This window comes from Neolamprologus brichardi, chromosome 18 (assembly GCF_056152115.1).
Source record: "Neolamprologus brichardi isolate AB-2024 chromosome 18, ASM5615211v1, whole genome shotgun sequence".
NCBI lineage: Eukaryota > Metazoa > Chordata > Actinopteri > Cichliformes > Cichlidae > Neolamprologus > Neolamprologus brichardi.
The window spans coordinates 27,474,661-27,502,306 of record NC_142121.1 but is presented as its reverse complement, the minus strand read 5'-3'; the positions used below and the strand labels follow the sequence as shown (position 1 = coordinate 27,502,306).

The 27,646-nt window shown below is 42.3% G+C and overlaps 1 protein-coding gene across 2 annotated transcripts; it reads right to left on the bottom strand.

Moving 5' to 3' along the window:
- Window positions 1-12,252: 12,252 nt before the first annotated feature.
- Window positions 12,253-23,459, bottom strand: mfsd8l2 (major facilitator superfamily domain containing 8-like 2). Of its 2 annotated transcripts, XM_006786852.2 has the most exons (11): window positions 23,147-23,459; window positions 22,862-23,047; window positions 21,084-21,146; window positions 20,876-20,995; window positions 20,537-20,616; window positions 19,798-20,068; window positions 16,500-16,573; window positions 16,008-16,221; window positions 14,947-15,069; window positions 14,641-14,771; window positions 12,253-12,732 (listed from the first exon to the last, which is right to left on the bottom strand). In XM_006786852.2, the coding sequence occupies exons 1-11, from the start codon at window positions 23,220-23,222 to the stop codon at window positions 12,652-12,654; spliced, it is 1,419 nt and encodes a 472-aa protein (XP_006786915.1). In that variant the 5' UTR covers window positions 23,223-23,459; the 3' UTR covers window positions 12,253-12,651. The 2 variants fall into 2 exon arrangements, with proteins under 2 accessions (XP_006786915.1, XP_087687882.1); XM_087831756.1 differs by having other exon boundaries at window positions 22,862-23,459.
- Window positions 23,460-27,646: the final 4,187 nt, after the last annotated feature.

Genomic DNA, 27,646 nt, shown 5'->3' with positions numbered 1-27,646 from the left:
GAACACCAATTAAATCAGCTGAGAGGGAACAAAACTATCAGTCTGTTGCTTCCAATTAAAATAAATTTTGTGGGGAGAATTCACTGCAGTCACTTAAACTAATAATCTTGTGATCAAAGTGGAAGATTTAAATTAAATAATTGATTTTACAGTGATAAATAATCATCTCGAGGGCCGAGATGCTTGAACGGATCTTAAGTTTAACAAATAGTTTTTATTACTAGATAATATCCCCTGATGAATGCCGTATTGTGCCCTAACACCGTTGTGTCGAAATTATTCAAGGACAAGGCAGCTGATACTCATTACTTTAGTCCAACATGTCCTTTAGTTTATGACCTGCAAATGTAATAGCATTCAGCGGTTTGTGCTTAGCATTAATTAACAAATGCTAACACGGTAGCACACTAAACCAAGCTGGTGAATCTGGAAAACATGATACCTGCAGCATGTTAACGTTCTTCTTACTGTTTTTAGCATTTAGCTCAAAGCACCGTCTAATTACAACCTAACGGTGCCCCTAGCGCGCCTGCAGACACGTAGCTGCCAGTGTGCTACAATAAAAGCTAAGAGACGGTCAGAAATTTGCTAAAGCGGCTGAACTTTACAGGGTTTTATTTGAAGAGGCCGCTTTTAATGAGTAACTTTTCACCTGTGGATTAACTTGTATTAGTGCAGTGGCTCTGTGGAACACCTAATTGCAAGTTTGTAGCTCCCACGAGAAGCAGAGGCGACAGGAACGAGGGACTGAAGTCGTTCACCTCAGCCTCCCGTCACCACAGCAGTCGACCTCCTTTGAGACTGAGCAGAGAAAAGAGTTATATTGTTTTTTATTTAAAGATTTCTTTAAAAAAAAAAAAACACGACTTATCTGGGTGTCTTTGGTGTTAACCCTGGGTTTTCAGTGTTCACCTCTTACCAGGGTACATCGCCATGGTAACTTAAGCTCCAGGTTTAACCTTCTTGGCAGCAGGTTGTGTTCCAGATTAGAGATCAGTCAGCTGTCCAGAAAATAACATCACCAGTCCTGGAAGATTCCTGTGTCTGTGCACAGATAGCAACGGGATCTAGAGTTTTCTATTTCCAATTTATCAAGAAGAAATATCGATTCTTTGACACAAATCATTTCACTGCAGTTTTTTTTCTAAGCTTTAATATATTGTACTGCGCAAAAATCTTGAGTTGCTCCTCTATTCTTTATATAATATTTCCGGAGAGCCAGGCTTTCTTCTAATTTTGCAAAAATAGTTCTTTCAGAGTTTTTCTTTGCAAATTGGCTGTTTTTTACTCATTTTTATGGTGGCGTTAGATGTTGGATTTGTTATTGATCTAATTACAAACACAGAAACATACAGTCTGAATCTGATCTAATATGCAGAACCATGTGGAAAGCATATGATCCACGGTGGCCAGTGCGTATCAATCATGCCTTCTCCTCCACAGAACCAGAGCACAACATTGCTGAAACAGCGTGGGATCATGTTGACAGAGAACAGAACAAAAGGCAGAAACATCCAAAGAAGAGCTTCGAATGTCCTTCAAGAAGCCTGGAGAACTCTTCCTGAAGACGACTTAAAGAAATGACAAGAAAGCTCTATCAAATGCACATTTCAAATGCTGTGATGACAGAGCGTTGATCCTCAGATACTTACATGCACAGTCTGCGTTTTTGCTGGCTTTCCTTCCTGGTTTCAAAAAAAACTTTATTAGTGTAGTAGGTCTTGTCCAGTGTTGCTGACCAAAGCACAAACATTCATATAGCTCTTTGAACACTAACACTTTCACTTTGTCAGTATGTATCGTGTGTTTAAGCTCTTCATATTTTCCTCATATTATCTCCTTTAGCAAAATCAGCCGCTCGGCTGCCAGCACACTTATCCATGTTTGTGATTGGTCACATGCTGCCAGTGCCAACCCTTTTCATGTGAACGTGCTGCAGCTAGACTGATAAACCCTGGATTCGCCTGTTGAGTTTATAACCACCTTCGTGCGACAGCTTCATCTGATGGCTGATGTCAGGGAAAGTGAAGCCAGATTGTGTAAAGATACTTTGGGTGTACTCAAAACCCAACTTTTAGCCTAAATTTGAGAACAGCTCACCCAAATGACTTAAAACTCAACACTGCACTTACTGTGGCCTCCAGCAATATACCTGCCAAGGCTGAAGTAAATCATATCACCCGAACACACACGTTCAGAGATTCCTTCCTTTAGATTTAATGCCCTAGTGAGTATTTACAGCAGCATATGTGGGACCGACTTAAAATAAACAAAGGGTTCGTGGCGGTTATAATGAAGGAAAACGCGTCCCAGTGCAACAGCGTGGCTCACTGGTGTGTTTTAATAGTTTTTGAACAACAATTAAGTTATGACACAGAGGAATAAGTAATATCAAGCTACTGCTACGCATACAGTACTTACAAGGAGGCACAATTCTCCGTTGGTTTTCCTATTTTGGAAGGGATTTGATGACAATTAGAAAATATTTTTTATAATCTCAGAGCTTCCTGAGGTTTCTGCACATACATCCTTTTACTGATCGGGTTTGTGGGCAAAGGCCAGCATATCTGCATTCTTTTCTGAGACTGAATTTATGCCTCATCATTCCCTTTCTATGAATCATAAGCAGAGCTAAAAAAAAAAAGAAGAAGAAGAAGAAGAAAAAAACGTTCTCAAGGCCCACAAACATGAAAACAGCAAGGTCAGTGTGTTTATTCTGCCGTTGGTAATATAAAGCTCATCTCAGCGCGAGTGTCTCCAATTACAACAAACCACTGGGCTCGCTGCTATTCCATAATAGCTTCTTCCATATCTGACACTCTTCATTTCATGTAATGAGGGTCTTCAAGATGTGAATAAAGGTATGCATATGATTTGGTGCGAGGGCTGAAAATGAGACGTGCCTCGGGGTTCACTTCAAACAAGACAAAATTTGCAGCTCGAGAGAAACTCTGTGGCTTTAAAGCCGACATCTGTTCTTCGTCCCTCGTTTGGGGGCCAGAAAGGAAGCAGCCTGGGCTTCTGTGCCAAGGAGCCTCTTGTCTAAATCTCTGCCAACTTATTTGTCGCTGTGGCCTCATTGCCCGAAGAACCAGCCAGCCACTCCAGCCTAATGGTACGGTCATCTGTCGGTTCATCTCACAGCTCGCAGCTAAAACCTGGTGGCACAGAACATCAGAGAGCGGAAAGGAGGAGGAGGGAGGGAGGGAGGGATTGAGAAAGGGAGGGGAAAGTGAAACCAAATCCCCGAGACTGGAGTCGGTCCTCGCTGTTAACACCGTGAAGTCACCTAAAGTTTATTGCTTGTCCATTTGCCAGCAATCCAAAGAGAGGCTTAACTCTCCCAGGAAGCCACAGAAAGCTCTTTAACTGCCTGACCTTCCTGTGTTTTTATGGAGCCGGGGAGCAATTTAACATGTTTTAGTTAGTCTGCTTCACCTCAGCGGAGATGCTAGAAAGTGATACGATGCTCGGAAATCAGCATTAGCCGAGCCCGATAGGCCCAAAGCCCATATCTGCCTCGAACATCTCAACTGCATTCACGTTTCCAGCAGGAATTCATCATTAGACTGGCCTTGAAGTGCATTATAACGCTACCTTGAACTCTAATGGCCTGTAATAGAGACATGTAAGTATACAATGAAGTTAAGGCTGCGAGACAGAAACTGAACGGATCCCCCCCAAAAAAAGAAGAATAGACGGGGTGAAATTCTGCTACCTCTGGGATAAAGAAACTGTCACACAGGCACGGCTTCCAGTTTATCTTTTAATTAACGTCTCATACACCGAGACAAACACACCATCAATAATGCAGCGGCAACATGCTACAATATTAATGCCAGACGAAATGAGGTAATTAGACGGGGGGAACTATTTCCAGCGCATGTGCGCGCCCAGCTAGCTAGCATCGCCGAGCGGGAATTACTCGGCGGGACACAAAAGGGATGCCGCTACAATGGAGTCATGAGAAGAGGGGAGCAGCTGATCCCATGTGTGCCAGGGCCAAACGGGAGGGGACAGAGGGCCAACGTTTTGTTTGTCAGGATGAACAAATGGTGACAAACGATAGCAAATTGGAGTGAAGGCCCCCTGCTGAGCTATGGTCTGCCCACTGAGGTCTCAATAGAGCAGAGGTGCTATGGCTCGGGAGGATAAAGACACACATATATAAAGTTATCGAAATGTAATAAAGTTCGAAGGCGTGCCGCGCATACAGAAGCAGGCCCAGCAACGACAATAAGATGCCAGAGACAGGAGCCATTGGAAGCTTGGAGACGACACACAGAAACAAAGGACTCCCCTGACTATCTAATCCAATGTTTCACATGAAAGGCTTGAGCCTCTGCCGAGGACTAAAACAGCATTTGGCCTAATCCTATAAATCTATATGATCGAGACAGATGGAAAGTAAGTTCTCTCAGTCTGTGCCACTGGGAAAGAAAGAGAAAAAGCCTCATACCTCTCACCCCCATAGCCCTTGTTTCCAGCCTCATCTGCGGCGAGCTGCATAGCATAGCAGGCGTATAACCACAACACGGTCTAAAATAGATTTCGGGGGCCAGCTCAAGCCACGTACAAAAAAAAAAAAGTGTATTTCATTTAATTGGCTGGATAAGACAAAGATTTTTTAATTTCCCCTGAGATACGGGTTGCCAACTTGTGTTTTTACACTGAAAGAAGAAGAACTGTACTCAGAGCAGTGCCAAGAATTTACAATGTTCTCGCTCTGTTTCTTTTTTTTTCCAGGGGCGATGCTGCGTTTTTTCTCTCTCCTCTGAGAGCTCTGCAGATATTGGATTAATTATGCAGATGTTTAAATATCAACCTCGATCAAAGACTCCTACTAGTCTGCGAACCTTAGTTTGTCTGCGCTCCGTCTCCTAAGACCTGTCGTGGCATATGCTCCGGCACGGAGGACACACTTTCAGCTTTTCCTCTCCGTTTCGTGATTCCCCTTCCCTGCCTCCCTCCTCCACACAGACAGGCCATTGTGTGCGGGCACAGATGAGATTTGCATGCATGTTAGACTGGATTACACATGCAGGCTCTGGGAACCCGGACCCCTGTGGTCTCCCTTCACCGTTTGGGCCCGAAAAACTGGCCGAGTTCTCCTTTCAATCAGCAACTTCAAACAAATCTCACAGCTTAATTGGCTCAGGAAGATACAGAATCAAAGGTTACATTCCTTAAAATTTGAGAGAGTGGGAGAAGAAGAAAAAAGTTTTGCAGTCTCTCTGCAGCTGCCCGTTTAAATTTGTCTCAAAATCAACTGCAGTGAAGCGGGGCCCTCATCAAGTTTTACATCCATCAGCAGCCAGGTTCCTAACTCGGGGAGATAAGGGTTAATCCTCCAAGTGATATGTTTAATCCCCGATCTTAAGATGCTGTGTGCGAGAGGGTGGGAGATGGCAGATAAGAGAAGGCAAATCTCCTTAAAAATAGCTGAGAACGCAGCATCAATCTGCCAGGAGATGCAACAAACATTTGATGATTTGATTTTAATTTCATATTGCCTCTTTCGTCAATACATCCTCGATCATGCACGTGTGTGTGTGTGCATGCGCGCACGCTTTCCGGTCAAGCCTCTCCAGCCTCGTCAGTGTATTTATAGAGCATTTGTTGACACTGACACAGTATTAAAGTGGCTGCAAAACAGACAATGAAAACATCTCGTCTCCAAGCATTTGTGTGTCATTACATTTATTCATACGAACATTAAAGTAAATTGCCAGCGCTGTCTTCTTTAAGCAGCTAAGCCCCGCGGAGCACCTCTCCTCAGCGGGATTATAAATGAGATAGGATTTAATATTGATCCTCCGCTGACCTCCTATGAAGTTCTCATCATTTCATAATATTCTCCACAAATGCTGCTGATGCGATCAATGAACTCCCACAGGTCCGCGCGTAAACCTTGACCTTAACGCTCGAGCATGACCGGGCTGTGCGCGGCCACAGGAGAGGATAAAGGCGAGGGACGACGCACGAGGACGCCTTGTTTACTTGATATGGCGACTCTCTGTGCGAGCCCCCGTCACCCGCCCCCCCGGTTCTCATCATCTCTTCATGCTTGCATCTCTAGTTTGGACACTATTACATTTTTAGGCTCCACAGCACGCCGCTGAGTAACGCCACCTTCAAAGGGCTAGACCGTGAAGTATTGGATAATTTTTTACCTCGCACTGGAACGAAACTGGTTGATGAGCAAATTTACTGTCAGCTCTGAGGCTGTCTGATGCTGCTCCTCAGATGAAAAGAGGAAGGAAGGAGGGGAAAAAAAGGAAAAAGAATCTGTCTCCTCACAAAACACGGGGCTCATAAGCAAGCCACATAAATAAATGAGCTTGATAATTATCGGAATATATTTCCATTCCTCTTACAATGGTCCCCAATCAATGAGCCTGCCTTTAAAAGTCAGAGCTCGCATATGTCCCAAAGGCATTCATTTCACTGCCGCTCACATATGAGTTTGGGGGTGGATGCTTGGTGTGGGTGGAGGCAATTGATTCAATGTATCTGAGGCGACGCCAGCCGTACATAATACACAAAAAACAGCGACGGAGGAAGGGTGTGGGCGGCGGGGTGTGTGTGTGTTTGTGTGTGTGTGTGAGTAGCGAGGGCTACCTGAGTGACTGTAGCCTCTAATAAATCAAATCATTTGCCTTCCCGCCAGCTAGTCCTGTTTTGGAGACTAAAGCTGCTTATGAGAAAAAAGACATGAGGAATTGTGATTTGTATTCATCGATACTGAGCCACAAGCACACGATGTCCCCTCTCCCACTCCCCTGTCAGCTCATTAGGCGCCCATCTCGATATTGCTATAAGGTGTAGATTCAAGCTCTCATCTAATTATGCCGGCACACACAGAGAATTAGATAAAGAAAACCTTTGCATAATTGGTCCAGAAATGTCCCTCCTTTAGTTCTGTGTGTGTGTGTGTGTGTGTGTGGGGGGGGGGGGGGGGGGGGGGGGACAGAGACACACACACATATTATTGGACAGGAGCCACACCCTGGCAATGACATCCAGAAGTTAGATTTTTAAGTCGGTAACAATAATGTGTGTGAAACTGTAAATCTTCGGCCAAGCTGGCAGGAGACCAACCGCCGACGTCTATTTAAAAGATGTTTTTGATGGATAGTCTCCTCCGAGGAAACAGAATCACATCCTGGATATATACATTCCTGTATAATTAAACCTCTTAATAAATGATTTGCGAGGACAAATCTTTCCGCACAAAAATATGGATGGCAACCAGAAAAGGAAAAAGAACGAAAGAAAGAAAGAAAGTCGTGGAAGGAATATATCTGGCCTGATTTCTCCCCCCTCCCCCCACCTCCGTAGCTAATAACTCATTTATCATCTGCGACCTATTAATGACCATCTTCAGTAGAGCCGTAATACCATCAGAAAGAGGAGAGACACTCTTTGCCTTCCTGTTGCTGCTAACATAATTGTTACAGATCATCTCCATTCGAATGCGGGTGCAGGTGTTTGGTTTTTTTCTTTGCTTTGGGACCGAGTACCTTTATCTTTGTCAGATGACGGTGTCAATTTGGCTTCAAAGCCGGTCAATGCTAAAAACAGCCGTTTGTACATTTTTCCCTTGATAAAAGTGGAGTGGATGCATTTGATCAAATCTCTGTTGCATTTAAATTTCTATGGGGAGGAGAAAAAAAAGTCATCTTATGTTGACTAATGTGTTAATTAAAAAAGCACCCCAAACCAAATACATTATAATACAAAAACATCTACAAAATTTACATTCTTGCATATGGAAATGTGTCCATTAGAAAGGTGATAGAAGATACAGTTCATGTAATGCATATAATTACATATTCATTCTGTGGTTTCACATTACTATACTGCCCGAAGCTGGCACTTTTCAATCCATGAAATCCACAGACTGTATATTAAATATAGACATCCTTAAACCCCAGACTCTAGCTTGATCATCCATGCTATCAGAAGTAACCAAGTATGCTAAGCTAACATCGAACTCCAGTAATGATAGTTACCAAGCTTGTTCCATAGACTCCGTGTGTGCATCAAATACCTGCTGAAGTAATGTGAAAATAAAACATTGTGAATATTATTCCTAAGAGGATATCTTTACAAACTAGTACAGAAAGAACCAACATCACAAACAGGTTATTGCAGTAAGTAAATAAGTAAGCTATAGCAAAATTAAAAACCTGTTTATTTCTGCTGTGAAGTTTGTTTTGGAGCATGGACGATGAAAAAAGATGGATTTAGCTTCTGCGCTGAAACTATGAAGCCAATTCTGAAGTGACTTAAATCTGCTTTCTATCTCAAGGCCACCAGATGGCGATAGCTGTGGTTAGCCTATTAGCCCCTTTCCACCAGTACTTGTTTGGCTCTATCCGACTAAGTTTTTAGGGTTTTTGATTAGGTGGTAGTACCTGCACCACTAAAAAGTTTTAGTACCAGTTCAGGCGGTATGACACCAACAGACAGCAAGCCACCAACTGGCAAGTCACTGCCGTCACTCAGTGAGTGAAATGGCAACGAGACAATGGCAACACAAAAATCAGCACCCAGGTCTCAGAGCCTGATAAAAAGCCATACTTAGATATACCATCGCCTCGACATCCTCCGTTTTAGTGTTGTGTTCGTGTCACATAGATATGACCTCACAGGGTTTTCGGCCGTGTTGTTATAGCAACCTGATGCACATTAGGTGGCACTCAATTGTAATGGAAAAAGAGAGAAACCCAGTAGAGTTGAGTCAAAGCCCGCCGAGTTGCACTATGTACAACTGGAAAACAGCTACATGTGAAAAGGCCTCTGTAAACACTTTCCTGCTGAGTTATGGTCTCACTAACTCAATATGAATTATATTGAATTATAAAATTAAATCTATTTTGTTACTTCTGGTCGCACAATGTTTCAAACTGGAACCTTATCAGTGATATGAAACCGTCGTTATCCAATGAGTGTGCGGTTACACGTTCAGACCCGCTGCTCCCCATCAGCCTTCAAAACCAAAGGGTGATGTCATCATGCTACACATTATCAAGTCACTTTAACCCGTGGGTTATTGATGGGGTCAGTTATGTAGCAGAGGGGATTGTTAATCAGTTTTAGCTACTTTGGTATTAATGAAATTAACAACTGTTGCACTAGAGGGGTAACAATGAGACAATCAACAAAGCAGGAATGCTTTTACAGCTGGAGGCCACGGACATTTTATCTGACTGGATTTACATTATTTTAGCATTTGGCTAAGATCAGTGTCATTGCTGGTAGCACGAGGCGATACCTGGACCCTACAGAGGTTGCACAGGTAGTCCACCTCCTCCAGGGTGGCACATCAATATGTGACATTGGCAGGTTTGCTGAGTCTCCCAGCACAGTCTCAAGATCATGGAAGCGATTCAAGGGGACAGGCAGTTACTCTAGGAGAGCTGGACAGGGCCGTAGAAGGTCCGTAATCCAACAGCAGGACCAGTAACTGCTCCTTTGTCCAAGGATGGACAAGATGAGCACTGCCAGAAGTAGAGCCCTACAGAATGACCTCCATCAGGCCAATTGTGTGAATGTGTCTGACCAAACAATATGAAAACGGGCTTCACGAGGGTGGCATGAGACCCCGACGTCCTCTGGTGGACCTGTGCTCCCTGCAGAATTGGCAGGTCCATCACTGGTGCCCTGTACTTTTCACAGATGAGAGTTTGGTGGTGGGTTGGTGATGGTCTGTGGATGCTTGTCCATGGAGTGCTGCACTGCCCTCTATAAACTAGGCAACAGCACCCTGACTGCCATTAGTTATCTGGATGAAATCCTTGTGCTTGTTGTCAGACCCTACGCTGGTGCAGTGGGTCCTAGTGCATGACAATTCCCGGCCTCATGTGGGGAGAGTATGCAGGCAGTTTCTGGACCCCACACTCGCCTGACCTAAATCCACCAAAACACCTCCGGGACATTATGTTTTGGTCCAACACCACAAAAGTTGCTCCTCAGACAGTCCAGGAGCTCATTGATGCCCTGGTCCAGATCTGGGAGGAGATCCCCGAGGACACCATCTGTTGTCTCATTAAGAGCATCCCCGACGCTATCAGTCATGCATACAAGTATGCAGGGACCATACAAACTACAAAGTACCATTTTAAGTTGCTGCAAATTAATTTTCTGTCAAATGGACAAGCCTGCTGCACTATTTTTCCACTTTGATTTTCAGGGATCTTTGAATTCAGCCCTCTGTAAGGTCCTGTCACTCCTAACACATTATCCAGTCCGTATCAGTCCAGATATCCAGCATATTTTTTTCCTCATTGAGATCTGGTGTATATTAAAAGCTTTTTTTTTTTAGCTTTTTATTCATGAGAAAAATGTCATGACAGTAAAACCACAAAGGCCTGGCACGATTGGTTAAGAGTGTAACACATTAAACTGTAGTTACTTCACAGTTCACAGCTCGGTTCACCACAGAGCAGCAGTAACATAAAAACCTGGAGTAATGGCTACATCCAGCAAGATATATTTACACGATAGCTAAAATAACCGCACACAGCAGACTGATTGTTCCTCGACATGGCATGAAAACAGTTTGTACACAGAAAGCAGACTGAGTCATTTATAGTTATGTGGTACTACAACATGCAGATGCATCCACTAAAGCTCCACGGCACCTTCATCTGTTCCACAACCAGAATAGCCAGGGTTTCCGCTCTCCAATTACACAACATTACTTCATCTTTTGGCCTCTTTCTATCCCACTCACAAAAAATAATAAAAAATCCCATCTCCATAGCAACAAACTCTCATCCATAGTTCACAAAAATAATTGTTTGCTCCCTCATCAAACAGTTGTTCCGTGGAAGCTGTTAAATTTTGAGAACTTGTGCGTCTGTGCCCACCTTTGGTATATTTAACATAAAAGCCCAAGGCCTCTGACTTTTCTATTTATGTCCTTTTTTGTGCTTCTGCCTCTATACGCTGCCGCAGAGGCTGAGGTGAAAGATAGTTGACTGCGCCGGTCCAGACGGTCTTAAAAGCAGGACTGTTCATTATTCACATGTCCTTGGGTTGAGTGGATGCATGTCTGTATTGCTTGTTATTGGTCAGCTTGGCTCTGATGCTATCACATAAAGGCACAGATGCTGGAAAAAACGCACTTAAATAGAAAAGATGTCAATGTTTCTCCTGCTTGTTGCCCCAGAAAGACAAAAGAACTTGTCGCCTGGTGATGCGATGATGACACCATGGAAATGTTTACCTGTTACAAAGGTGGTAAAGAACACACTAAACTAGCTTAGTCTACTGAAATCAGCAAGAGCACATTCGACTAATTTAAGTTTATTAAACCGCACATATTTAACAGATTTAAATGTCTTTTGTTCATATTTATGTTGCAGTATAGGAATTTCTTTCAACCCACAGGATAGCAGGAATCATGCTGGAAAAAAGGAGAGTAAATTCAGGATTGACCTGATTCTACGCTCCCTCTTATCTCCCTTAAAATGTCAAGTACCTGAATGCGCTGATCAGGCCATGAAAGTACTTATATATATTATGTCCTTGAGTCCCAGAGATTAGAATTTCCATTTCAGGCAGAAAGCCTCTAGAAAAACCAAACATCACATGCTGAGTGAAGAAAACTGGAAAGGTTACTGAGCCTTATCTGCAATTATGCAAAAACAGAGAGATTGGCCAAACCCATGTTCATTGCTACAAAGGGAATCTACAATGCCTTGATGTTGCATTCTCGTCTCGTAGTGCAGATATGTAGCACGCAGCACATCCTAGAGGAGGCTATAGGCAAGAACAGCTGACTGTACACTACTCACACCTAGTCATGTTTTGAATTATGAACACAGGCAATTAAACTTTAAATCCCCCCTTAGTAAGAAGATAGAGCCGACTAATTAAGTAAGTCCTTTTTAAATTTGGTTTTAATTCAGAGCCCCTCGAATGCCAAGCCGGCGTAGAGGATCAGATCAAAACAAGCTTGGTTTACTTTCATTCAAAGCTTTGCATTTTTGTTTGTGTTACATTCAAGTACCTAGTTTATTCCAGCATTAGAAGGGAAAAAAACAACAAATCTGAAAATCTTTTCTCTGTCTGACCTTCTTCTATCAGCAGCACTGACATGGAGCTTCTCAGATGTTGACAACTCCACTACTGGACTCATTGTGTCATCTGTTCTCAGTCTCTCTCTTTTTTTCCAAAGGAAGAAAGACAAGAAACAAAGCTTTGCTACAAAGGTCACTCGGAAAAACCTGCTTCTTTCTCTCATTTATTTATTTTTTTCCAACAAACACCGGGGGAATAAAAATAGTTTGGTTTAAAAATAATGGCTTTCATCTTCATTTATGCCTCTGAATATTCAATATGAGAGCAATGGTGCCCCCTTGTGTAAAATATAATTAACAGTCTGATAGTAAATATGCACCTAAGGTCAATTATAATTGAATCTGATAGCACAGCTTAGAAACGAACAGTGTTATTTAACCGTGAAAGAGTGTGATCACCTTTACAGCAGCTTCTGAGGTCCAGCATGTGTTTTGAACATTTTTTATTCCACATTCATACATTTCCCTCTGCAGTAAACCTGTATTGATTCTCTCAGAGGTGAAGGGCGCTCCCTCTGTCCGTCTTTAGCCTCTCCTGCTCTTCAGATGGACTGCAGCTCTATCCTCCGCTGTCAGAGCTCTGTGCACTCTGCACCGCTTGCGGCTCAGTCAGGCGGTCGTAGGACAGCGCTGTCATAACCTGCGAAAATGTACAGTGTGATATGGCTTTGGAGAATAGAGAGAACCAAGTAATAAGTAGAGGCTATCAAAGACATGCTGAGTTAAAGATTTTACTGGCTAGAACAGCCTGTGGCTACTGTTTTTCCGCACTGGATTGGTGAAAAAATGTTTTTTTAAGCAGCAGCTTCGGCTAGTTTCAAACAGGGAAGGTAGATGAAGGACAGAAAACGAAGCTCTTTCTCTCCTGACATTAAAATTAAAACAACCATTAAAGATTTTATAAGCGTTAAATGATCAGTCTGAAGCCACACTCATGTCTATGCTAAATGTGAAGCTACAGCTAACCACATAGCTTAACTTAGTTTAGCATGCAGAATAAACATAAATTCAAAAGAACAATTGGGAATTTTATCACCAAATTCCTTTTTTTTAAAACAACAGAATGTAACATGTTATATTCCAGTGAGCTTTCCCACCTGCTAGTTTGTAGCGTCTGTTTTCAGTCTTAACGCTATGTGAAGCTAAAGTAAGCTAAAGTAAGCTATCCTTTAGCAGAAGGCGGTTTTCTTAAAGCCACACTGTCAGTCTGCCTAATGACAAAGACTATATTAGAGAGACACACTACCCAAACAATCACGAAATGAACTGTGGGATAATCCAAAGCACAGATGGCTGTATTAAATATAAGTTTAAAGGGGAGAAAGGCGTTTTAAACCGTATTTGGGGCTTTTAACAGATTATGCAGTATATATATAATCTAGGGGAAACTAAAAGGAACATTTTTGGTTCAGTCACACTATAGCAAAAATTGAGCAGCAACCTTCTTGCAACTAGGAAAAATTGGTGATTGCAGGGTTTATGCGCTGATGTTGTTTGTTGTGTTTTGTCTTTCCCCCCTCTCACCTTCAATCGGTCGTGGCAGATGGCTGCCCTTCACTAAGCCCGTTTCTGCCGGAGGTTTCTTCCTGTTAAAAGGGAGTTTTTCCTTCCCACTGTGACCAAAGCACTTGCTCATAAGGGGTCTTCTGATTGTTGTTTTTTTTCTGTATTCTATGTATTATTTTAGGACCTTTATCTTTACCAAGGGCTTAAAATCTGAGACTGTCCGCCAATTGCTCTTAGAACTGAAGAAGCTTCTCGGAGGAGAGATGAAACGTCTTCAAGAAACCTAAAGAAGTCCAGACGCTTTTCTTTTAAAGCTCCTTAGACTATGATGACCTGGATGACTGAGAACCTTCACAGACATAGGTCTTAACCTTAGAATAAAAAGTGCGTGGAGGCAACTGTTGTTGTGATTTGGTGCTATATAAAAAGAACTGAGCTGAACAGAAACGTTTGTGGCGCGCACTTTTAATACTAAGGCAACTGCCCAGGTGGATGATCATGGTCCCCCTCAGACTGACTGCAATCACTCTCAGATACCTTGTAGAGGTTACCAGCTCACTGCAATCAATCAATTATTCTGCACCAAAGAGTGCAACCTGTCTGCAATAGGTCTCCTTGCAACAGGACTTCACTCAAGTGATTGTAAAACAAAATTAATTCTCTATTTAAGCAAGATTGCTGAACGCCTATGTCATTTTGCAGTTAAATCGCTGTCCTGCGGCAGCTACATCACTACTTCTGGAGAAATTTCAGGTCTGGATCTATGAGGTAAACATGACGCTACAAGCTATAGCTTAGCTTAGCACTCTATAAAGAATAAAAATTTGAACAACACAAAACTTTCCAGTTTCTCTTTGGTATCATTTAAATAACTGTATATGGCATGTCTTATCCCGTTGGTTTATCAGTGATAGTAGATATGTGTTAGTACCACATAATAGATTACGTGCTAAGCCAAGCTAAGCTAAACACCTGACAGAACACAGCCACATAGCCAGTCTGTGTAACATTACACTATTACTGAGCGCCTTGTTCTACTTACTGTGATCATAAGGAGTAGTGCCAGCATCATGCCCAACATTATGTACAAATTATTAGTCAATCCTCCAGCCCACAAGGGACCCAAGATTGTGGCCAGGCCCCCAACTGAGCGTCTGACACCTTGGCTGAATCCTTTTGGTGAGGGATCACAAAATATTAGGTTATTTACTTCAGATATAAACATAACAATATGGCTTTAAAGTTCGCTACGTGTAATTTTTTTTTCTATGCATCACATGCGCTGAGCAACAATCTGTTGTTTTAATGTGTTGAGCCAGCACACGGTGCCAAGGTAATATGAGCCAACCTTGTGTTTTCTCAGCAGTGACTTTGGAGAAGAGAGACACCTGAGACACGGCCACAAAGGGAAGCCCCAGCAGCTGCAGAAACACTCCGATGATGAAGGCCGACAGCTCCCATCCATAACCACCTGGCAGGGGTGGGAAGATGATATCACAGGATCGCTAAATTAAAGTAGTTTATCACAGAGTAAATGGAATACATAATTCAGCAATTACCTTTAGCGCAATCCAACATAAACCCTCGCATACCTATATTTGATAGACCTAGTGGCCAATAAATATGACAGTTCTGAAGCTTCTTATTTCTCATGTGGCGTCACGATCATTCAAAGAGTGTGGCAGATCATGCTTCGGTTGCCCAGCTCGTCAGTCCGTCGGTTTTTAAGTTTCTCCCACAAATGGGCTGGCAACACCAGAGACGGCTCAATCCGAAAAACGAAACCCCCGCCAAGCTGGCAGCCACTCGATTTTTGTTCTCTGCTGCTTTGCATCATGCACATGCCTGTATGAATTTGTGCCGACTCGAATTGTTGGAAGTTCCTGCATGAGCTGAAAGTCTATGATTTTACGATCAAATTACAGTTTCACCAATCAAACATGCCTCTCGGTGGCCCCAAAGGATAAAATAGTTTTTCTTTAGGTGTCTTTCTTTCGGGTTTTATGTCTTTGTTCGGTTGCTTTAACTACAACGGTTAACAAATGGCAAACAAATGACAGCCACGCTTTAACAAATAGCATTTTTGCTAAATTCGATTACTCTAATCCTTTTATATGTACTCAGGCACTACCCAGCTCCAGCACCTGTCACTTGTAATCAGAGCGATAAACGTGACGAGCTGCAACAGACGCAGGCCAACATTAACATACAGGATCCGGTTTGCCTCTATGGTATCCTGCTGAATGATATCATTTACAGAGCACACTCAGTTCAGCCAGTGTGTAACCCAATATGGCTCTGCTGTGCTCTACACACCGACACTGGTGGCACAGAAAGGATTTGGCTCAGAAAAAGAGGCATTTTTGTGTCTGTGTGTGTGGGTGTGGTTTTTCACAGGCAGGTTAGCACCTCGGGGGTTGCAGAGGAAGATGAGGCACCAGATACAGGCGGTGCAGCAGATGACCAGGCCCGCTGCCAGCACGGCGCGGTCCGCCACCTTCCTGCTCAGCCAGCGTACAAAGAAGAAGCCCACGATGACCTCCACCCCGCACAGGCTGTACATGAGGCTGTTGCCCAGCTCGCCAAAGTTGAAGTGGCGCTGTGTAAGAGGGGTCACCATGGTCTGTGAATTTTTAGAAAGACACCAGTCGTTTAGGCAAAGCGGTCCATTCAGAGGTAAAGAAAAGTAACCAGAGTATCCAGTTAGGTCAGTTTAATGAGAGGTGAGAATGGATCTTTACACAGAGGCTGATTATGTGCTTCAGCATTTAACTGATTATTTTCCCAAAAGTTTAGGTCTTAGAAGACTCCGTGTTATTCACTCTGGATGGTAAACTGTGTGACATAGTGTGAAATGTTTGGAATCGCTGCCTGATGGATCTCGATGGTCGCTGCTCTCACCTCCAGCGCCGTCTGATTGAAGAGAGTGATGAACTGAGCCGTGAGGACAACAACTACCTCTTCTCTCAGGAACTCTGCGCAGAGAAGGACAGAGAGAGAGATACCAGAAGAAATAAAATAGGGAAGTCAGGGAGAAAAATCCCCAAAAATCTTCAACTGCTAGCTTCAAATCGAAAGTTTCAACTGGCAAGCTAATTCGAGATCAAGAAGTTTTAAGAGAAAAGAAAAGTTGGACGATCTCAAAGCGGTTGTAAGATTGAAGGAGGCGTGACAAATCCTGGCCGCCTGGTCGTGTTGATCATGTCGTCCAAGACGCTCTATATCTATTTCTTTTGATGGAGAGAAGTATGGATTCTGATATTTATCTTATATCCAAAACATGATTACACAGGAAAAAGGGGGGGAAGCTTTCAATAAATTCCAAATTTTGATATCAGCTTTTCCTGGAACAAATTCCTCCTTATGGGCTTGGAGAGGAGGAAAACGAGCTGGGCTTGCTGCTAAATTTGGATGCCAGATGGCTGGAGAATCGGCTTGATACTACACTGTGTGATCCACTACAGTTCAGTTCTCTGTGTTCAGCGTTTGCACTGCTATTGACATGGTTTGATTATTTTATGTCACTGGATGTGTATGTGTGCAGGTAAATACCTGATGTGGCTTTAAAATGATTTATTGTACCTCAGAAAGTTCTGAGACAGATTTTTTCCCAAGATTTCCCAGCTTTTATTCCAAAGTCTGAGTCTACAGATTGATTATTATACTCAAAAATGCATAATAATGGACAAAAAAAGTTACAAAGTGGTTGCTAGGGTTGCCAGGTCTTTGGTATTAAAGCAAAGGGCAACCACTGGAGCTGAAAATTGCCTTGCTCTAAAAGAAAGTCAATCCTAACGTTAAAATATCCAGACAGTAGAAAGCATCGTTAAAGAACGAAAAATAGTTTCTGTGCATTTTTTCACTTATTACAAAATCTCTGAGCAGAGATACTAGAAGCTGGGGGCGCGGCCAATTTGACCAACAGGCGTCCAGACACAAGCAACTGTAAGCAGTTTGGGTCTTCTAGGTATCACCTCTGCTAATTCAAGTCACTCTTACCTCCATGCTTGTGCTGTTGGTGCCTTTTATGACAATTTTAATTGGCTAATATGATGTGTTTCTGCGTGGTACAAACTCTCCCAGAAGTTTGTGTTTCTGGTTTGGTGAGTGAAAGTCTAATATTTGATTATTATCTTTGTTAACACTAATTAGCTGATTTGTGCGTCTGTTCATTGATCCTATGAAGTTTATTGAAGCAGACTGGTAACCAAACCTGCTAGAGTGAGCTGAAAACCTGATTGGTGACAAATGGTGACAGCAAAAACATCAAAGCATCAATTCAAGCGGCAAACGACTCGGAAACTAGTTTTTATCCCATCTATGGATAAAAGCAGCTAAGCGGCCAATCCAAATTAGCCCAAGATTTATTTAAACCTTTTTTAAAAATCCAGGTGGCCACTTTGATGCTTTTCCTTTGGACCCTAAAGACATGCTCTTGCTCAGCCGATACATTTTACATTTGATGCTGCACAGAAAATGAGTAATAAAATGATCTATGAGGAAAATGCTTTGACCTAAAGATGGTTTTCTGGTGATGCCACAAGTAGACAAAGCAAAACAGCAAGTTCCACTGTTTTATTCATTGTATAGCTTAGCTTAGGAAAAAGACTAGCTAGCATGGCATTAAAATTAGCTTACCAGTACTTCTAAACATTTCATCACTCGTGAGAGGCGGGACCCAAACCTGAAGAGATCAACCCAAAATTCAACCCTAAAACTAATCATACTTTCTTGATCTAATTGGAAAAACTAATTTTATTATACGTGTATATATATATATATAGATATAGATATAGATAGATAGATAGATATAGATATAGATATATACATGTTAAACAAATGAAGACATTCACTCCTGCATCTGGACTTTTTGCTCAGTATGAAAGTGGAATCTAACTCTTGATTACAAAATATCTCTTAAGTATGTTTCAGATAATACATCTTTGAATGTTTCAGTCTTTTCAAGGGAGAAGAACTAGAGCGTGAAACAGAGCAGGCTACAAACCCGCAGTGCCGTGTACGCATGTGGAAAATCTGATCCAGTTCAGATACAACACAAGTACATGGAATAAAAAAGGAAGTTGTGTAGTTTTCCTTGTTCCAAAAGCAAAGATTCACACAGATTTTACTGGTGCTGTTATGCTTTTTTCTTTCCACCACACGTACCAGAAAAATCAAGATTTGATGAAAGAAAGTGAAAGATCTGCCCAGATTTTCAAAGCTTCTCCACTGATACACAAAAAGTCAGAAAAGATCAATAATTCAAGAGAGCGAATACCAGACACGCTGTAAGGGCTAACAGACACTCCTACTGCATGTGCCAGAGAAAACATCCTCCGCTCCTGCTGCGTTTCTGGTGTTGTAGCTTCTCTTCGTACAAAAAGGAATCAATAAGAGGAATGTTGGCCACATTACCAATTCTGTCTCCATTTCATCCACAAGTCAACCACAGCAAGTCAGTCAATAAAAAAGGAAGTCTTCCATCCTTCCCTCTGCCACGTCTTCAAAGAGTGAGAGAATCAATACAGCACACACACACAAACACACGCACAGTTGTGTCTTTAGAGGACACAACACCAACTCGCATTTCCTGGAGAGTTACTTCAGTCTTAAACACAACTCTGACCCCAACACTCACCTCGACCGTAAGCTTTAAACACGTCTGCAGCTTAAATTTAACGACGTCCCCAAAAGAAAAATAAATCCCCAGAATGTGAGTGCGTAAATCTACGATCAAAGCTTTAGGTCCTCACAACATGATTAAGACAAATGAGTAAGTACTCAGCCCACTCACTCCCAAGACACACACACATGCACACACACAGTCAAAGAAAGTACAGAAAGGATATTGAGTAGCGGCAAACAATCGCAATCGCCATGTAAACGTACTATGACACTAATCCAATAGTGCACCTGACATCATGTATATACATGCTCTGACATAAACCAGACATGTACACGCAAGTCCAATCAATACACTGGGAATCTGATCTGACATGCTGCAGAAAATTCCTCAGAGAGACCTGGAGAATGGAAAGTGTGTGCGAGACTGAGTGAGCAAATGCAAGCAAAATCAATAGAGCAGATATGAAACATGTGCATTGGCAGTGACACCTCTTCCTACCTGAACGCTGCAAAATGGGGCAGAGGAAAGCTGACTGTAATTGCTCGAGGCAGGCAGTCAAACCTGCCGGCTCACCTCTGCTGGCGCTGAAGTTTCGGAAGGGGTTCGAAGCTCTGTGGATGGGTTGCATGTCAGACGAGGTGGAGGTCTCCAGTTGGTCGGAGTTGAGGGCTCTGTAGGTGTGCACCGGCTCCTCGTCAGACCCCATCAGCGGCACCTCTTCCTCTACCTCCTCCTGTTTCATCTCCATCATCGTGGCTCCCCCCTCGCAGCTAATGGGTGGTACATCCCAGTACATAGCCAGGACGACAAACTGGAGCAGCACCCACAACAGGCACATGAAGATCTGACAGCATGGAGGAAAAGCACACATGTCTTCAAAGATCTTACAGTTTAAACACACAAAAAAAGATATTTTCACAGGACCAGAATCCCTGGAAGCTTTCAGGAGAGATAAAGTAGTTCAGCTATGGAAGCGCTGCCTGGCAGAGTGAAATCTAGAGAGGGATTCTGGGTCATATTATGCGGAAAAAAATGGAAGCAGGCATATAAGAGCTTTGTTAAGTCTCATTTAAGCTTCATCCGCGCTACAGGTGTTTTATTCAGGCACACTTAGATAGAAACAGATCGATACAGGTTGTTACGGGACCGAGTACCGCTGCAGGTGTTTTGTATTCCTCTTACTCAGAGGAGAACAAAGGAGGAAAAATATATATGTGAGCACAGAATGTAGAGCGACTATTTCTGAAGGTTATTTCTGTATTCATGAGCCTTTCACAGAACCTTAGATTACTGATTATCTGGATGCTGTTACCCCAGGAGACGTATACTTGTTCACAACAAAGGGCCCCAGTTTGAAATCACACAGCCGCAGGAACAGGTTGAACGCCGGCCCTGTAGAGACAGGAGGAAGTGCTTTAAAGATGAGATAAATGGAAGATGTGTGGAAACAGTAGCCTGCTCCTTAGTGATTTTATTGAATGTTTTTTTCTGCTCACAGTTGAAATGAAACATCAAAAAAGAAAAAAGGAAAAAAAAAAGGGATCACGAAATCCTTCCCGCTGTCTGATATTTCCTCACAAGGCAGAGGGGGTGGTGAGAGGTGAAATAACACCTATTTCTCTGTGGATAAGTGGAACGGGTAGAAACTGACCGACAAGAAGACCGGCTTGTCGACCAGCCATGATGGCGGCAAATATTCCAGCTCGCTCCTCCGGCTGAGTGCTCTGAGTCAAAAAGCCAAAGATGGAGGACCCGGCTCCTGCTCCGACACCTTAAACATATCAAACTATGATATATTACATGCATTGAGTGTTAACTGTTTTACGTAATGCATGCGTGCATGTGTGTGCATGTGTCACCTGCTACAATCCGACTGCATAACAAAAGCCACTTTGAGTATCCAATGAAATACATGAAGTTACCTGAGAAGAAATAAAAAAATAAAAAATTGTTGTGAAATGCATCTTCATCTGAGGCAAGATCTTTGTTTAAATGTTTCCAAAAAAGTACTGGCTTCATCCTGTAACAATTCCATTAACTTCTATACTATTCTATACTTTGGCTAGTTGGCTAATGTTAGCATGCTAACATGCCAACCAATGACTGTATAAAAAAAGTTTTATTTTACTAAAAAGGTCTACAGTCATTGATTCCAACACATTCGGTGACAATAGAAAAACACTGTATCTAGTAAAGTGCACATTAAAAATAATAGACGATCGTGTGGTACTGCTAATGTTTTAGTTAGTTGATTTTAGCTGATAGTAGCTAGGTTTTAGCTAGTATTTACTAATATTTAGCTACTATTTAGAATATACTGTTAGTCTAATAGCATTCAGGTGATTTTGTTGTTTGGTTGACAACATAAATTTCTTTACAATGACTCACATCATCACTATAATGCTTTGCTTAAAGAACAAATTCATAGTTCTTTTAGAAATTCCCATAATCCATTGTGTGCATCCTATAGATAAAAATTTGTATCGAGGAGGCAGCTAGAGAGTTCTCATTTTGAAGCCTGTAGCTGGCTATTTTGGTAAGTGCCCTTTTAGCTCCAGTCACACAAGCCTAGAGACTAGTCAGTGGCTATCTGGTAACCGTGGTCACTATGGAAACATGTGCATCAACTAACAGATTAGCCAGTGGCTGCAGGAGGTTAAAGGTCCACTGTTAATAGCCCAGATACACAGGCCTAGAAACTAGTCAGTCACTCCCTAGCAACCACTCTCCAACCACGATTGCTTGGAGAGTGGTTGCTAGAGGTTGGCACGCACTAGCATGAAATTGGTCACAAAGCGGTATGGAGGTATACCGTGCGCTACCAGGAACCTCCTTGCAGTTGCTTTGGTCTCTAGCAAGTTGCCGCTGTCACCAGTAGTTTGCATGGAAGACACGTGAACCTTCTCTGTTTCAAGTCTTATTTTAGTTTTACAACAGCAAGCTATGGGGCAACTGCAGCAATCTGCTATCAACAAAAGCAATCACAAGGATGTTGTTGGTACGGTACCCTCTTTGTGACTGAGTTCACCTAGTAACCTCCAGCAAACACTGACCAACATAACCCAGCGGGTGGTTGCCATGGGGTTGCCAGCCAGTATAGGTCTACATAACTGAAGCCTTTTTTTTTTTTCTTTTTATGAAACCACACGTGATGAACAAAGTGTGACTGACAATCACATGGCAGTAAATGGCCAAACACAATTTAGCAAGCACTTCCTGCTTAACTGTGTCTTTTACTCTAAATGAGACTCAGAACAGAATCAATATTTTGGGAAGGGACCAGTAGGGTGATTTCCTCTTTGACTTTTCTACAATCAGACTTCTTTTTGCAACTGCAGAAGCCACCCTCTGCTGGCCATTAGAAAGAAAGCAGGTTTAAATCAATTCTGCGCCTCTTTCACTATTCACTTGACTTTCTTCCTCCCGGAGGCTACATTCAAAGAGAAATTTAGATTGCATTCAGATGAAAGGAATGACCTGATATCAGATTTTTTGTAAGCTCGGTCATCTATAAGGAATTCTCTGTGTTGCATGAGGTGAAAATAAATGCGTAAAAGATTACCCACAGACTCTCTTCATACAGAAGCTTGACGCAGTCTAAATTAGTCATGTGATGTCTCGTGGCTTGACTACTTACCAACAATCTCAAAAACATTTGAGAAAAGGACAATGGACTTTGTAGTTTTGCTTCGATCTGACCAGATGCCAAATAGCGGGCCCGTGACCAGTGCACTCAAACTGAAGGCAGACAGACCGAGACCCAGGAAGTAAGGTGGGGCCTCCAAAATCTGTAGATACCTCCATATTGTAGGAAGAATGACAGCTGAGGCCACCATAGAGGAACAACAGAGAAGGGTTGAGACGTGTGCAGTAATATGCCAAAAACAACCCTGAAATGATATCCAGTTTGATATGAACTTACCGTACTCTATGCCACTCAGCATGAATATCAGTCCAATGGTGAGAAAAGTAAGATTCCTCTTTTGGTGATTATCCATTGTCCTCACTGACTTGCTTCTTTTTACATGCCAACCTCTATCTGCGCATGCTGCTCTGAAAAATTCTTCAGAGCCATAATCAGATAACAAGAGACACCATGCATCCTATTACAGCTGCCGGCCCAGATAATCAGAGGAATCTGTTGCAGCGCTTTACAAGGTCACAGCAAAACTTCTTAGAGATGGACAACAAAGACCATGGGAGGCTTTTCTTACAGAAAAAGCTCAGGACGAACGAAGCCTGGACCACGTCACAGCAAACATGGAAGCAATACAAACAAATATGAAATGATTGCAGTAGTCCAATTCCATTAGGCATTTATGTTAAAGATGAAATTCTGTTTGACTCCCGTCCTCGGTGTAGCACCACGCTGCGAGATCGAGGCAAGTTCTCAGGTTGCCCGGTGAGGTAAAGTACCCTGAGGTTTATACATATTTAAACTTGTTTGCTTCAGTTTCATCAAAAGCACCTCACAACCTTGTGAAAAAATGTGCAAGGCCTATCTGCCCCTTTTGGTTACACAGTAATATGCAAAAGTCTTGAGACACTCCTCATTTCTTTATACTTTTCTTCCAAGGAGGCAGACTAAAGAAGAACATCCAAAGAAGAGCCAGAGCAATAGTTCTCCAGGCCTTCTGAAGGAGTTTCAGAGTTTTTCTTGGACCTGACCATTTTCATAGGAATCTTTTTTGTTGTTGTTGCTTTGCTTTGTTTTTTTTTTTCTGTTAAGCCACTTAACACTGACCCATGAATCATTCAAGCATAATAAAAGCTCCTACACATAACAGACAAAAGGACAATTGTATCTTTAAGGCACTTTCTTACTTGAAGCCTGTTGCAAAAACACTTCAATTTCTGTAGTTAAATCTATGAAAAATGCCAATGATAACATAAAATAGTAGTTTTGGCGCAATAATGTGATTCCCAAAGAGCTATTAGCTGAAAACTCGGTATACCCCAGCATGGTGTGCAGTTTGTCCTTAAGAATTTTAGGAAACTGCTGAAAAAAATCCAGCAATGACTTGACACAGGACCTGACAGACACATCTGGTGCTTAAGTTGATCCATCTACTGTTCACTGAAGCCTAATGAGAAATGATCTCAATGAAAGGAAGAAGCCAAAGGAAGAGAAACAGGGACAAAAGGCTCAGGTTATAGTGTAATGCCAGATTACACAATAACTAGACTAAAAATGAGGAGCAACAGATGGAGGGTGAATCCAAATATGAAATACTTGGTTCAAGTATGTACAGAGGTCAGGAAAGAGGTACAACATAGAGTGTGTACAACATGGCGGAAGCTCTGTCATGGTTTTGGGCTCCATTTCGGTCAGTGGTGTTGGAGATCTTGTCCAAATTGATGAACGCAAAAAAGTACCATCAAATTTGGATCCATCATGTAGTACAATCTGGAAAGCTTCTGATAATGTTTTAGCATGACAATGATCCCAAACACACTGCCAATGCAGTAAACGTATCCCTGAATAGAAAAACACACAGTGAAACACTACCAGTCATGAATTGGCCTCCCCAGAGCTCGGAGCTCAACAAGCAGTGTGGGATCGTGTTGACAAAGAACAGGGAAAAAAAGGCAGCCAACATCCAAAGAAGAGCTTTAAATGTTCTTTAAGAAGCCTGAAGAACTATTCCTGAAGACTACTTAGCCTGAAATCTCTTAGACAGAGAGTTCGGCCTAAGTAGAAGAATAAAATCACACCAAATATTGCCGTTCATGTTTGTTAGAATTGTACAAACTCTGTTTTTGCCTCACATACTGTGTGTTTCCATGCATGTTTGCATATGCTTCAATAAATCCCTGCACCTGTTTCCTATTTCTATAGCACAATATAAAGAAATAAGGGGTGGTTTGAGTCTTTTGCACAGGTTTTTAAATAGGAATTGTGCTTTTTACAAGCATGGGGCTAAATTTAGCTGTTCAAAAACACAATAAATCACACAGTGATAAAACAAAAAGTAATGAAATACATCAGATAAACAAGGACTATATCTTATGGAGCTTTAACAGCAGAGCGGGCAACGGAGGAAACTATTCAGCTCAACGCTGCACTGTATTCAATACTGAATAAATTAGGTATGACACTGCTGTCTGTTGTGTTGAGCTGTAGCTCCTTTCTTCAAGCTGCTGTGGTGTTCCTAGCCTTGGGCTCGCTGTATTAAACAGAACTGTCACCAAGTTAATACCGCCATATGTTTTTCAGCAACCCATGAATAATACAAAACATTTGATTGTTTGAATAGCAGATATAAACTCGCTCAGCATCATGTGCTCATGCCAAATAACGTCCAGACAATCTGAGAGGTTTCGAGCTCACCAGGCCCCTGCAGTGATGAAAAGTCGCAGGACTCATGTATTTGGGTAGGAATCTACTGTATATGTACGCGTGCATATATGTTTTGTTGGCCATAGTGTTGACCTTTCTGTCATTTTTTTAATGAAAAATGATTTCATAGAGCATGTGTACTCACCAGTGCAGCGTCATTGCGTGCGTTTCATTCTGTGGAAACGGTAATCAAGAAGGGATTCATCCGGCTCGGCTTTTCCGTGACAAACGGCTGCTGCTGAGTGTCACAGGCCCGCTGAGAGGCCATTAGCATCCTACCTGCCTTACCTGTGGTGGTTTCTATAGAAACACATATGCGGGTGGAAGGTGTTTTTGCACTCACCTTTGAGCCTTGGTAAACAACAGGAAGTTCCCCGGTGACTAAACTGATATCGAGTCCACTCAGCCAGTCACAGCAGTGCCCCGGAGCCTGTTGGAGATATGAAATGATCAGCTGCTGGCAGAAGGACATTTGACTTTCAGATAGAGAGGAGCTTGTTAGGTGGATATACTGTACAGGAGGTGGCTCAGATAGGAGTGGGCATGTGGTTGAACACAGATTCTCCCCGGAGGTCATCCAGCATCCCCATTAACATTAACCTGCACGGTGCTCGCAGGCGGCAGACACGGTAAGAGCCGGCAATCGACTGGGCCAGGCAGCAACGCTTTTGGGAGTTCATTATGAAGGAAAAGCACGGCTGAATTTAAACAGAGCTTCACATTATACATGCTATAGGTGCTCGCTGGGTATGTATAAAAACCAGTTTGTGGTGACATCAGTCAGTTCATACTGCATTCCACTGACTGTACATATGATTACTACTATAAGCCTGGAAAATGTACATCTTCTGTTTGTATCTTTCTGTTTTTATTATGCATGTGCGGAAAAAAATGTAATGTAGCCTATAATTTGTATCCTGTCCTGCCTGCAACAGGTTACAAAACCAGTAGGTTTCATGACATCCTGCTGGTCTGTTAATGGCGGTGGTTAAAAAGAAATATTGTATAAACATACAAACAACTGCAGCAGTCTGTAACAGATATGCACTGTTGTAAACAAAAGACTAGTCAAGATTTTAGAAAAAACGATTCAACATGTATGCATGTGTGAGATTACAGCACATGCACAGCACAGAGTATTTCTAAATGTATGGCTTGAAGGGGAATGATATATCAGAAATAACCTGTATACACTCACCAGTCACTTCATAAGGTACACGTTGCTAGTACCAGATCAGCCCCACTTTTGCCTTCTTTCGTTTTAATTCCTCATGGCACAGATTCAACAAGGTGCAGGAAGCATTCCTCAGAGATTTTAGTTCATCACACAGTTTGTCAGCTGCACATCCATGATGAGAATCTCCCATTCCACTGCATCCCAAAGGTGCACTGTAATGTTCAAGAAACCAGTTTGAGCTGATTTGAGTTTTCTGACACGGTGCATTATCCTGCTAGAAGGAGCCATCAGAAGACGGGGACACTGTGGGCATAAAGGGATGGATGTGGTCAGTAGCAAAACTGTGTGTTAACAAAATGTCCCATGAAGCTGAACTGTTGATACAAGGCAGGCTAGATCCATGCTTTTGTGTTATATATACCAAATTCTGATCCAACCATCTAAATGTTGCAGCAAAAATCAAGTCTTATCAGACCAGGCAACATTTTCCCAGTCTTCTGTTTTCCAATTTTTATGTAGCCTCAGTTTCCTGCTCTTAGATGACAGGAGCGGCACCCAGTGTTGTCTTCTGCTGTTGCTGTAACAAATCTGCTTCAAGATTCAACCTGTCCTGATCTTCTGCTTACATTTGGTGTAACAAGTGGTTATTTGAGATACTGTTGTTTTTCATCTCACAGCAGTCTGGCTAGCCTATGTTTATATGGCTAGATGCATTGCTTGCTGCTGTGTGATAGGCAAGAACAAGCAGCGAACAGGTGCAGCTAACAAACTGCCGATTAAAGGAAATACTAAGGCCCACATTATTAACACTGGGCTAATTAAAATGATTCCTCCAGCTTGACCTCTAATCACTCATTTGTTGTTTATGGGCAATGTTTTTCTCTTACAGTGTTCATGTCTAGCTA

Bases quoted from the DNA above. Each gene is read 5' to 3' on its own strand.
- mfsd8l2 (XM_087831756.1), bottom strand. From the start codon at position 23,222: ATGGATAATCACCAAAAGAGGAATCTTACTTTTCTCACCATTGGACTG. The intron at 21,147-22,861 runs GTAAGTAGTCAA...ATTTCTTCTCAG, and splicing joins AAATGTTTTTGAGATTGTTG to GTAACTTCATGTATTTCATT. The intron at 16,574-19,797 runs GTGAGCCGGCAG...TTCTCTGCGCAG, and splicing joins AAACTTCAGCGCCAGCAGAG to AGTTCCTGAGAGAAGAGGTA.